This window comes from Muntiacus reevesi, chromosome 3 (assembly GCF_963930625.1).
Source record: "Muntiacus reevesi chromosome 3, mMunRee1.1, whole genome shotgun sequence".
Taxonomy (NCBI): Eukaryota; Metazoa; Chordata; class Mammalia; order Artiodactyla; family Cervidae; genus Muntiacus; species Muntiacus reevesi.
In genome coordinates, this window is record NC_089251.1 from 101240222 (window position 1) to 101253728 (window position 13507).

At 38.3% G+C, this 13507-nt stretch overlaps 1 protein-coding gene across 2 annotated transcripts in view; it reads left to right on the top strand.

The window, feature by feature from the left end:
• Nucleotides 1-13507, top strand: part of ZC3H6 (zinc finger CCCH-type containing 6) — a 65867-nt gene that overhangs the window by 47990 nt on the left and 4370 nt on the right. For both annotated transcript variants that reach the window (XM_065929855.1, XM_065929854.1), the window contains 6 exons: nucleotides 5979-6095; nucleotides 6700-6811; nucleotides 10107-10216; nucleotides 11302-11552; nucleotides 11861-12348; nucleotides 12668-12901. In XM_065929855.1, coding sequence (XP_065785927.1) covers nucleotides 5979-6095; nucleotides 6700-6811; nucleotides 10107-10216; nucleotides 11302-11552; nucleotides 11861-12348; nucleotides 12668-12901 — 1312 coding nt within the window. The remainder of the gene's footprint in view (nucleotides 1-5978; nucleotides 6096-6699; nucleotides 6812-10106; nucleotides 10217-11301; nucleotides 11553-11860; nucleotides 12349-12667; nucleotides 12902-13507) is intronic.

A 13507-nucleotide genomic window follows, 5' to 3' on the forward strand; every position in this document is an offset into this window, starting at 1 on the left:
TTGCTCAGTCATGTCTGACTCTTTGTGACCCCACTTAACTGCAGCATGCCAGGATTCCCTGTCCATCATCAACTCCTGGAGCTTGCTCAAACTCATGTCCATCAAGTCGGTGATGCCATCCAACCATCTCTTCCTCTGTCATCCCCTTTTCCTCCTGCCCTCAATCTTTCCCAGCATCAGGGTCTTTTCAAATGAGTCAGTTCTTCACATCAGGTTGCCAAAGAATTGGGAGTTTCAGCTTCAGCATCAGTCCTTCCAATGATTATTCAGGACTACTTTCCTTGAGGATTAACTGGTTGGATCTCCTTGCTGTTCATGGGACTCTCAAGAGGGCTCAGCTTTCTTTATGGTCCAAATCTCACATTCATACATGACTACTGGCTAAACCATAGCTTTGGCTAGACAGACCTTTGTCGGCAAAGCAAGGTCTCTGCTTTTTAATATGCTGTTTAGGTTGGTCATTGGAGAAGGCAGTGGCAACCCACTCCAGTGCTCTTGCCTGGAAAATCCCATGGATGGAGGGGCCTGGTAGGCTGCAGTCCATGGGGTCAGTAAGAGTTGGACACAACTGAGCGGCTTGAATTTCACTTTTCACTTTCATGCATTGGAGAAGGAAATGGCAACCCACTGCAGTGTTCTTGCCTGGAGAATCCCAGGGACGGCGGAGCCTGGTGGGCTGCCGTCTGTGGGGCGCACAGAGTAGGACACAACTGACACGACTTAGCAGCAGCTGCAGGTTGGTCATAGCTTTTCTTCAAGGAGCAAGCGTCCTTTAATTTCATGGCTGCAGTCACCATCTGCAGTGATTTTGGGGCCCCCCAAAAATAAAGTCTGTCACTATTTCCATTGTTTCCCCATCTGTTTGCCATGAAGTGATGGGACCGGATGCTGTGATCTTGGTTTTTTAAATGTTGAGTTTTAAGCCAGCTTTTTCACTCTCCTCTGTCTCTTTCATCAAGAGACTTTTTATTTCTCTTTCTGCCATAAGGGTTGTGTCATCTGCGTATCTGAGGTTATTGATATTCCTTCCGACAATCTTGATTCCAGCTTGTGCTTCATCCAGTCCAGCGTTTCTCTTGATGGACTCTGCATATAAGTTAAATATACAGGGTGACAATATATAGCCTTGGCATACTCCTTTTCCTATTTGGAACCAGTCTGTTGTTCCATGTCCAGTTCTAACTGTTTTTTCCTGACCTGCATACAGATTTCTCAGGAGGCAGGTAAGGTGGTCTGGTATTCCAAGCTCTAAGAATTTTCCACAGTTTGTTGTGATCCACATAGTCAAAGGCTTTGACATAGTCAATAAAGCAGAGGTAGATGTTTTCTTGGAACTCTGTAGCTTATTTGATGATCCAATGGATGTTGGCAATTTGATCTCTGGTTCTTTTGCCTTTTCTAAATGCAACTTAAACATCTGGAAGTTCATGGTTCACGTACAGTTGAAGCCTGGCTTGAAGAATTTTGAGCATTACTTTGCTAGCGTGTGAGAAGAGTGTAATTGTGCAGTAGTTTGAACATTTTTGGCATTGCTCTTCTTTGGGACTGGAATGAAAACTGACCTTTCCAGTCCTGTGGCCACTGCTGAGATTTCCAAATTTGCTGACATATTGAGTGCAGCACTTTCACAGCATCATCTTTTAGGATTTGAAATATCTCAACTGGAATTCCATCACCTCCACTCGCTTTGTTCGTAGTGATGCTTCCTAAGGCTCACTTGACTTCACACTCTAGGATGTGTGGCTCTAGGTGAGTGATCACACCATCATGGTTATCTGGGTCATGAAGATCGTTTTTGTATAGTTCTTCTTCTGTGTATTCTTGCCACCTCTTCTTCATATCTTATGCTTCTGTTAGGTCCATACCGTTTCTGACCTTTATTGAGCCCATCTTGGCATGAAATGTTCCCTTGGTATCTCTAATTTTCTTTAAGAGATCTCTAGTCTTTCCCATTCCATTGTTTTCCTCTATTTTTCTGCACTGATCACTGAGGACGGCTTTCTTATCTCTCCTAGCTATTCTTTGGAACTCTGCAGTCAGATGGGTATATCTCTCCTTTTCTCCTTTGCCTTTAGCTTCTCTTCTTTTCTCTGGTATTTGTAAGACCTTCTCAGACAACTATTTTGCCTTTTTGCATTTCTTTTTTTGGGGATGGTCTTTATGACTGCCTCCTGTACAGTGTCATGAACCTCCATCCATAGTTCTTCAGACACTCTGTCAGATCTAATTCCTTGAATCTATTTCTCACTTCCACTGTATAGTCATAAGGGATTTGATTTAGGTCATACCTGAATGGTCTAGTGGTTTTCCCTACTTTCTTCAGTTAAAGTCTGAATTTGGCAATAAGGAGTTCATGATCTGAGCCACCATCGGCTCCTGGTCTTGTTTGTGCTGACTGTATAGAGCTTCTCTATCTTTGGCTGCAAAGAATATAATCAGTCTGATTTCAGTATTGACCATCTGGTGATGTCCGTGTGTAGAGTCTTCTCTTTGTTGGAAGAGGGTGTTTGCTATGACCAGTGCATTGCCTTGGCAAAACTCTATTAGCCTTTGCCCTGCTTCATTTTGTACTCTAAGGCTTTGCAAACTTGCCTGCATCTGTTGACTTCCTACTTTTGCATTCCAGTCCCCTATGATGAAAAGGACAGCTTTTTTTTGGTGTTAGTTCTAGAAGGTCTTGTAGGTCTTCATTCTACTTCAGCTTCTTCAGCATTAGTATTTGGGGCATAGACTTGGATTACTGTGATATTGAATGGTTTACCTTGGAAACGAACAGAGATAATGCTGTCATTTTTGAGATTGCATCCAAGTACTGCGTTTCAGACTCTTTTTTTGACTACAAGGGCTACTGCTTTTCTTCTAAGGGATCTTAGGCCACAGTTGTAGTTATAATGGTCATCTCAATTAAATTCACCCATTCCAGTCCATTTTAGTTCACTGATTCCTAAAATGTCAATGTTCACTCTTGCCATCTCCTGTTTGACCACTTCCAATTTGCCTTGATTCATGGACCTAACATTCCAGTTCCTATGCAATATTGTTCTCTACAGCATCAGACTTCACTTCCATCACCAGTCACATCCACAAATGAGCACTGTTTTTGCTTTGGCTCCGTTGCCTCATTCTTTTTGAAGTTATTTCTCCATTCTTCTCCAGGAGCATATTGGGCACCTGCCGACCTGGTGAGTTCATCTTTCAGTGTCATATCTTTTTGCCTTTTCATACTGTTCATGGGGTTCTCAAGGCAGGAATACTGAAAGAGTTTGCCATTCCCTCCTCCAGTGGAACACGTTTTGACAGAACTCTCCACCATGACCCATCCATCTTCGGAGGCCCTACATGGCATGACTTGTAGTTTCATCAAGTTAGACAAGGCTGTGGTCCATGTGATCATTTTGGTTAGTTTTCTGTGATTGTGATTTTCATTCTGTCTGCCCCCTGATGGATAAGGATAAGAGGCTTATGGAAGCTTCCCATGGAAATAGAAAATGTTTGTAAATAAAATTTACATAGGTTTAAGACATGTATTTCTGCTTTATTGACTATGCTAAAGCCTTTGACTATGTGGATCACAATAAACTGTGGAAAATTCTGAAAGAGGTGGGAATACCAGACTACCTGACCTGCCTCTTGAGAAACCTGTATGCAGGTCAGGAAGCAACAGTTAGAACTGGACATGGACCAACAGACTGGGTCCAGATAGGAAAAGCAGTACATCTAGGCTGTATATTGTCACCCTGCTTATTTAACTTCTATGCAAAGTACATCCTGAGAAACGCTGGGCTGGAAGAAGCACAAGCTGGAATCAAGATTGCCGGGAGAAATATCAATACCCTTAGATATGCAGATGACACCACCCTTATAACAGAAAGCAAAGAAGAACTAAAGAGCCTCTTGATGAAAGTGAAAGAGGAGAGTGAAAAAGTTGGCTTAAAGCTCAACATTCAGAAAACTAAGATCATGGCATCTGGTCCCGTCACTTCATGGCAAACAGATGGGGAAACAGTGGAAACAGTGTCAGACTTTATTTTTTTGGGCTCCAAAATCACTGCAGATGGTGATTGCAACCATGAAATGAAAAGACGCTTACTCCTTGGAAAGAAAGTTATGACCAACCTAGACAGCATATTAAAAAAGCAGAAACATTACTTTGTCAACAGAGGTCCGTCTAGTCAAGGCTATGGTTTTTCCAGTAGTCATGTATGTATGTGAGGATTGGAATATAAAGAAAGCTGAGCGCTGAAGAATTGATGGTCTTGAACTGTTGTGTTGGAGAAGACTCTTGAGAGTCCCTTGGACAGCAAGGAGATCCAACCAGTCCATCCTAAAGGAGATCAGTCCTGGGTGTTCATTGGAAGGACTGATGTTGAAGCTGAAACTCCCATACTTGGGCCACCTGATGCGCAGAGCTGACTCATTTTAAAAGACTCTGATGCTGGGAAAGATTGAGGGCAGTAGGAGAAGGGGATGATAGAGGATGAGATGGTTGGATGGCATCACCGACTCAATGGGCATGGGTTTAGGTGGACTCTGGGAGTTGGTGATAGACAGGGAGGCCTGGCGTGCTGCGGTTCATGGGGTCGCAAAGAGTCGGACATGACTGAGCGACTGAACTGAACTGAAGACATTTAAAACGATCCTATCAGATTGGAGTATAATGTTTCTTTGCATTTTCATGGGATGCACACGTGTGTGTATGTGTGTATATGTGTGTATCTATATATACTTTTTAAAAAGAAATTCGAAGATTATGTTTTCCTGGTATTCTGATACTTTTTTTTTTTCCAGAAATCTGGTGAATTATATCATTCATCAGTTGTGAGCGCTGAGGATCAGATTTAACTTTACCTATGTATTTTCTCAGGTGTTTGCTATGAGAGATTTCAGTAGATTGTGCTTTGTTCTTCATCATCTTGCAAATTGAGGGAAAAGGGAAAACTGATATCAATTCAGAAAAGTAAATCGTTACGAACCTCCTACAGTGTGCAAGGCACGGTGCCTGCTAGGAGCTTGAAAAGCAGTCTGTTTTATAGAGCTCATACTGTCTTGTTACTCAGCCTTCTTATCCTTGCAGCAAAAGTTGAATAGGGGCCTGAGGAGAACTAAGGAAAGCAAGCAGGGCTGTGAGGTTTCCTATCATATACTAGTTTTTCTTAATTTTCTTAAATTTAAAAGTTAAAGGTAGTATATCCTCAGTTTTTTTCCCTAACGAAGGTACAAAATAACTACACATGCAAGCAATGTATAACTTTGTAGAAATTCATCTAGAGATACACACTCTTAAAGGTAGGGGTATATTCTTTTAGTTGTTTTTTCCTTTGTCTTTATTATTATAAACTCAGATCACTTTTTCGCTTGGTGAGGTATTGTGAACATTTTGTGTCCCCAGATTGTCTTTCCATCTCATGATTTTTTAAATGACTTTATAATATTCTAAATGTACCATAATGTGTTTTATTTGTCTTCTAGTTTCAGATGTGTAGAGTATTTCTAGATTTTGTTTGTTTTACTTGTAAATAATTCTGCAGTGGTTATTTTTGTGAATAAATCTTCATGTGCCTTCCTGATAATTCCTTTAGAATTTTGTGCTGAAAAGTACAAATTTTGTGTCAAACAATATCTATATTTTAAGTTTTCTATCAAATATACATGAAAGTGCATATTTTGTTGTGTCTTTGCCAAAACTGAGTATTATTATTAAGTTTAAAGTTTTCACAGTTTATTTTGAAAAATGTAGTTAGATGTCTTCATTAAATTAGAGATAGGGTTCTTTGCAACTACCAGTATCAGCAAGCAGTTTTCTGAAAGCATGCTTGCATGCATCGCCTCTCTCCAGATAAATAAATAGCATCATAATGTTCCATCTTCACCACTTTTAATAATCAATGTGTACTGCTTTCTGGATTCATTTGAGTATGAATTTTAATGTCTTTTTAATACTTCATATGTTTTATTTAAGTACATTTTTTTTCTTGCAGTATAGTAAACCAGGGAAAAAATGGAAGATTATGACTCAGGAATTTATTAATCAACATACAGTGGAACATAAAGGAAAACAAATCTGCAAATACTTTCTGGAAGGGAGATGTATTAAGGTACATTTATAGGGGTATCATAAATCATTTTAACTTCTGAAATCTTTAAAATTTAAGGTCATTTTTGGTGGTGGTGAGTGTTTTCTCATATAGTTGGAATAAAACTAGTTCTTCAAAATGGATCTTGCATTGAATACTGTATGTCAGAACTCATATAATTATATTCTGGGACAATAATATAGCTTGTTGAAATCAGATTTTATTTTATTGACACATGATCCTATGTGGCAAGTGCTGTTCAAAGTGGCTTACTAATATTAAATGTTTTCATGTTTACAATGATGCAGTGAAGTTCAGTTACTGTTATTATTCTCATTTTAATCATGGTCAAACCAAGAGGTTAAGTGAGTCCCCAGAGTAGCTCAGCCAGAAATGGTGAGTGCTGGAGCCAAGCAGTGTCCTCTGAGGTCATGCTCACTGTTCTGCCTCTCCACCCAAAGCCACATCCACTATCCTGGGCGAGAACTCTAAGGGACTGTTTGAATTACTGTAAGCTCACTATTTAAAGACTGGAGATATGACCGTGGTTCTACCATGGAACACCACAGGGAAAATTCAACTCAGTGGTTTCTTTTTTTCTCTTCTTTTCTTTTTTTGTGAACAGGGAGATCAATGTAAATTTGATCATGATGCAGAGTTGGAGAAGAGGAAAGAGATTTGCAAATTTTATTTACAAGGATATTGTACCAAAGGAGAGAACTGCATTTATATGCATAATATCCTTTATTAAAAACGTTAACCAAAATATTGCAGTTTTCAAGTGTCATTGAGGCTTTAAAAATGATAAGTATAATCTGGAAAGCCTAGTTTGGTTTTAAATTTAAAAATGGCACATTATGTAAACCAGATGTCTTCAGCCTTTGCACTTCAGAAGGTCAACTGAATTTTTTTCTTTAGGGAAATGAAATAACTTCCCTTTGGAAAAAAAAATCTGAAATAAACGTACTTTAAATAATATTTGTAAGTATTTCAAGAGGCTGTGCTTTCTGAAGGAGTCGACAACATATTTATTCTGTGACTTAATTATTATTTACTTGGGTTCATAAGTAATAAATTGTTGTTGGAAATTATAAAATTCAAGTCTTGTCAAATCTTACCACCTAATGGTAAGTACTACCCTATATATTCTTCCCTACTTCTGATGCATTTAAATTGTATTCCTGCCTCTACCCATGTGGCATTTCACTGTATATAGTCCATATATATATATGATTTGTGTTGATGTATGAAAACCAATTTGTAAAGCAATTAGCCTTCAGTTAAAAATAAATTAATTTAAATATATATATATATAAAGCATTTCCTTCAGTAAAGACCTTATTATTTTCCAAATGGTTAGTTCATTGTCTCCTCTTCACAGATTTAAAAGGTCACTGCCCATATTCTAAGTTTTCAGCGAGCATAGTTTTGTTTCTGTACTATACCATTATACATTGTGCTATCTGACCATTCTGCTGTGTAATAGTATGTTTGATACTTACTAAGGGCAAATACTCCTTTTGTGTAAAAATGTTATAATAAATTTGTCTTATTCAAGCAAGTTTTTTTTTTTTTTGAGATTTGATGTATTTCTTTAGAAACCAGACACCTTATTGAACTGTTTCTGAATTCTTCCCATCTATTCTTATATTTTTCTCCATAGTCATGCCATCTGTGGCATGACAATTTTAATAGTATTGTCTACATTTCCAGAAAAATGTTAAATGATAGGTATTGTGGAGCATAAAGCATGTTTCAAAGGTAATGCCCTTTTGCTTTGGCAATTTTAAGATTGATTTTAAAAAAAATCAGGTTAAGTATGTAAATCCTTTGGCTTCCTAGGTGTCTCAGTAGTAAAGAATATGCCTGCCAAACAGGAGACTCGGGTTCCATCCCTCTGTCAGGAAGATCTCCTGGAGAAGGAAATGGCAACCCACTCCAGTATTCTTGCCTGGGAAATTCCATGGACAGAGGAGTGTAACAGGCTACAGTCCATGGGGTTGCAAAGAGTTGAGCATGACTTAGAGACTAAATAACAACATCTAATATATATCCTTATTTTACTAAGAGGTTTTCATATTAAAAAATCTTGAATTTTTTCAGTTGTCTTTTGTATCTGCTAAGGTAATCACATGATTTTTCTTTCTTGACCTTATCAGTGTGATGATTTCAGTAATAAATTTCCAAAAACTACTCAGAAATTCCCAGAACATATACCAGCTGAAATGGTTTATTTTTCACTGTACTTCTAGATTTAATATTTTGTTTAGCTCTTTGTCTCCAAATTTTTAAGAGTAGCCTGTGGTTTTGATTGTTGGGATATTTAACTTTAACATGACATATCAGACCCCTTTATTTTCTTCATAGATATAAACATTTGCTCAAACTTTATTTGTTCTGTATTTTGTTTTATTGTGTAAAGTAACAGAGTTTACATAATTAAATTACACTATAGCCATTATAAATAGCTATAGCCATTTTTACTTTAAAAAGTTGTTTTCTTGAAAGAGAGTAGATGTATATATGTATAACTGAATCACTTTGCTGTATAACTGAAACTTACACAACACTATAAATTAACTATAGTTCAACTTTTAAAAAATGGTTGTTGAAGAGACCTCAGTGTCCATGGCAGCACTGCTTACAATAGCCGGGGCATGAAGGCAGCCTGATGTCCATCGACGGATGGGTGGATAGCGCGGCTGTGGTACCTATACGCAGCGGAATACCACTCAGCCATAACAGGGGGTCGTTCGAATCAGTTCTAGCGAGGTGGATGAATACAGAGTAAAGTAAATCAGAAAGAGAAAAACAAATATGTATGTTTGTTGAGTCTAGAAAGACAGTACTGATGAACCTATTTACAAGGCAGTGGAGACACAGACATAGAGAACAGGTTGTAAACACAGCAGGGGAAGGAGAGGGAGGGACAGTTGAAAGAATAACACAGAAACATATGCGTTATGATGTGTAAACAGATAGCCAGTGGGAATTTGCTGTGTGACACAGGGAGCTCAAACCTGGGGCTCTGTGACGACCAAGAGGGTGCGATGGGGAGGGAGCGGGGAGAGAGGCTCAAGAGGGAAGGGGCGTAATGTATGCCTGTGGCCGATTCATGCTCATGTATGGCAGAAACGAACACAATTCTGGAAACCAATTATTCTCCAATTAAAAAAGTAAAATTGATGTAACTGACAAAAAAGAATCCCCCAGCCAAAGCAGGGGACACAGGTTCAGTCCCTGGTCCAGGAAGATTCCACAGGCTGCAGGGCAGCTAAGCCAGTATGCCACAGCTGCTGCGCCCCATGCTCTGCAACTGCTGAAGTCTGCACACCCTAAGGGCCGTGCTCAGCAACTGGAGAAGCCAGCGCCGTGGGAAGCATGTGCCCCACGGCTAGAGAGTAGCCCCGTCACAGCTGGAGAAGCCTGCACACAACAGTGAAGACCCAGTGAGGCCAAATACAAATAAATAAGTTATTAGTGGAACTAGCTGATTATCCAAGTTCTATTTATATGTAACATTTTCCTCTCATGGTACTCTCAACAAACTATTGAAATCTTAACTTGACTCTCTTGATCAGTGCTGAAAGCAGCTAGATTTTTCACTAAATTTTAGACATAATTTATTTACAGTGGTAATTTGGGAGATGATTTGTAAATCTTGATCGAGAGCTCTTTTTAAGGAAGCCTGTGTTAATTACCCACATTACTAACTCTGTTATAGAAGACATAAATATCTATCACTGACAAAAAATAATACAGTTTGTACAGTCAAGTTTTTTAAAATAAAAATTTAAGCTCTTAAAAAATTTGTTTTGTAGTTCTAATAGAGTAGGAGAGACTTAAAATTTTTGAATGATCTGCCACAGCACATTTAAAATATTTAATCTTAAAAATTAAATAATCTGTTACTGTTGAAAATTTAGTACAATATATGGTACTAAAGTTATATTGATTTCACAGTTGTATTTTTTGTTTTAAAAATATGAGAGTTTGATTTTACTTGGTCTGTTCCTTAATATTTTTATTTACATGAATTTCCATGTAAGTTCTATCACAGTGGAGCAAAATGTTACCAAGGAGACAACTGCAAATTTTCACATGATGATCTGACTAAAGAAACAAAGAAACTTTTGGACAAAGTGAGTAATATTTTTGCACCTTGATTACAGATTCATTAGACTTTAATTATGTTTTATAAGTTATTTTATGCCTAGAGAATCCATGGACAGAGGAGTCTGGCAGGTTACAATCCACGGGATCACAAAGAGTCAGACACAACTGAGCGACTTCACTTTCTTGCTGAGAAAGCAAGGACTTATTATTTTTTGTTTTATTCTGTTAATGTAGTATGTTAGAAAAGCAGGAATATTGGACTAAGAATTAAGAATATTTTGTTCTTATAAGATTCAATTGTGATGTACATGAAACACTTCGTGCCACTCCTAGTAAATAGTGAAAGCTCAGTTAGCGGCACCTGTTATAGTTCTTTAGTTATTAATGATAGCAAATAATATAGTTGCCTTAACCTTAAAAAAAAACCCAGAATCTTTTGTTCTTATCATTGTTCTGCCATTAAAAAACAGTCCATCACAAATTTTTTCAACCAGTCCATCATAAATTTTATTTTTATTGGTTGAGCTTTTGTTCAAATGTCATTTATTTTCCAATTTTATTTAGATATAATTGGTATACACACTGAATAAGATGTACAACATAATGATTCAGCTTACATACATCATGAAATTATTGCAAGCTTAGCAAACATCCATTATCTCAAATAGATACAAAATTAAAGAAACAGAAAAGATTTTTTTTCGTGTTGAGAACTGTTAGGACTTAACACCCTTAACAGATTTCGTATATAACGGTACAGCGCTGTTAATTATATTCACCATGTTGTGCCTCACATCCCTAGTACTTACTTATCTTATAACTTGAAGTTTGTACCTTTTTAGTACCTTCATCCAGTTCCTACTCCTCCTACCCTCTGCCTTTGGGAACCACAAAATGTAACCTCTAAAAAAGCTAATTTACTTTGAGAAATATCCTTTACCTCTTTGAACCTCATATTCTTTATAAAAAATTAGTTCACTATCTCTGATCTATTTCAACTTTAATATTATATTTTTCTGTTAACAAAACTAGTTTATTCAAGTCTTCACAGTTTTAAATGTGAGGAAGAAAGCTTGTTTTGAAATAGTAAATCTTGGCCAATTATCTTTAGGTGTTGAATACTGAAGAAGCTACAAATGAAGACGAAAGAGAATTAGAAGAACTTAGAAAGCATGGCATAACTCCTCTTCCCAAACCACCTCCAGGAGTTGGACTTCTGCCAACCCCACTGGAGCATTTTCCCTTTTCTGATCCTGAAGATGGTTTTCAGACAGATCTCTCTGATGATTTTAAGAAAATTCCATCTCTTTTTGAAATAGTTGTAAAACCTACTGTGGATTTAGCACATAAAATTGGAAAGAAGTAAGTTAAATTTTTCATTCCTTCCAATGAATATTCAGGGTTTATCTCCTTTAGGATTGATTGGTTTGATCTCCTTGCTGTTCAAGGGACTCTCAAGAGTCTTCTCCAGCACCACAGTTCGAAGGCATCAGTTCTATGGTGCTCAGCTTTCTTTATGGTCCAACTCTCACATCCATACATGACTACTGGAAAAACCACAGCCTTGACTAGATGGACCTTTGTCAGCAAAGGTCCAATATCTATTTAAAGATTTAATGCTCTTGGTTGCCTCTTCTTTGTACTAAGAAATATTATTCTTTTGTCCACAGGCCACCAGCATTTTATAACAGTGCCTCACCACCAGGACCCCAATTTCAGGAAAGCAGCCCACATCCTCAACATGTCTATAGTTCTGGGTCAAGTCCAGGTCCTGGCCCTATGTCTCAGGGACACCACAGTCCTGTGATCCACCCCGGCTCCCCCGGACACTGTCCTGGCCTACCAGTGCCACAGAGCCCACCTTTGCTGCCTGCCCCCCCAGGAATTGTGGGCCCTCACGGTCAAGCCGGAGTACTTGGTCAGCCTGATACACCTTTGACACCACCAAGTGTGAGTGGTGCTTACCACTGCCCGGGCTTTCCAGAACACGTGATGAAGGTACCCAGAGAGAATCACTGCTCTCCAGGCTCATCGCACCCGCCTGGTGAAAGGCAGCTCAGTACCAGCTATGAGTCCTTACAAAACCCTGCAGAATTCTATGATCATTACTATTCACAGCATGCTGTTCATAATTTTCAGCCACCCAGTAACTCTGGCGGTAAGTTTACCTTTCTAAATAACTCATTTCTAACTTAAAATACCTGGAGTCCTATGTTTCTTTAGCAACATGAAATGCATGTGTATTTTAAATAAAGGAAAATATGATGAAATTGAAATATTAAAATGTGTTTTAAATTTAACCAAATATTTGTAACAATAGACCTTGAGATAACTTTAAACAGTGCTTACCGTTACATAATAATCTGATAATCAGATATGATATTATTGTAACTCAGTTTCTTACAAGGCATTGTGGTACTTGTCTCCTGGAGTTTTGTGCTCAGTCAGTGTCTTGTGTCTTTTTGTGCTGTGTGTAGACGGGACGTGGCACGGTGACTTTGCCCAGCCCCAGGCTCCAGCTGTTCCAGACTCACCTAACTGCGGGAGTGGGTCCGACAGCAGCGGTAATGTGACAGGCCATGGCCCCCTGCCTGCACTGGGTCTCCTCCCTGCTGTGCAGAGAGCTCTTTTTGTTAGACTTACTCAGAAATACCAAGAAGATGAAGAACCAAGCAGCACCCAACCTCAGAGGGCACCAAGCAAGGAAGAAGGTGTGTCAGGTGTCATGATAGTATTCTATCTGTTTGGATCTACCTATTCTATTTCCAGCTATCTTACAGCTACTATCTTCTTGGGATTGATGGTCATTTCCAGTGCCATTGATGCATTAGTAATTAATTGCAAAGGGTTTGATTTCAAGCAATAAATCAGACTGGAGTGTGAGGCCTTGGAAGCAGACTTGCTATTAAGCTTTGTTTTTGAAGAGAAATAGAGCAGAAACAAGATAGCCTTGAGTTTAGGAATTTTAACTTGTAACTCAAGTTCAAAATTATTTGGTTATTAGATTTTTATGGGCAGAGGCTGTTTCCTTCAGGTTCTGCTATACTATTAAAGGATATTATTTTTAATATAAAAGATTATATTTTAAATTTCCCTTAGTATTTTTGATACTGATAAATATACAGCAATTAGTTAATTCAGTTAAGGGGAAAAAAATTGAAATCAACCAGTTGTTATTATGAGTTAATAAATTGATATGTTTGGCCACTCTTAAACATGAAATTAAGGACTTCCCTCGTGGTCCAGTGGTTAAGAATCCATACTTCCACTGCAGGGGTCAGGGAAGTTCACATGCTGCGAGGCATGGCCAAAAATGA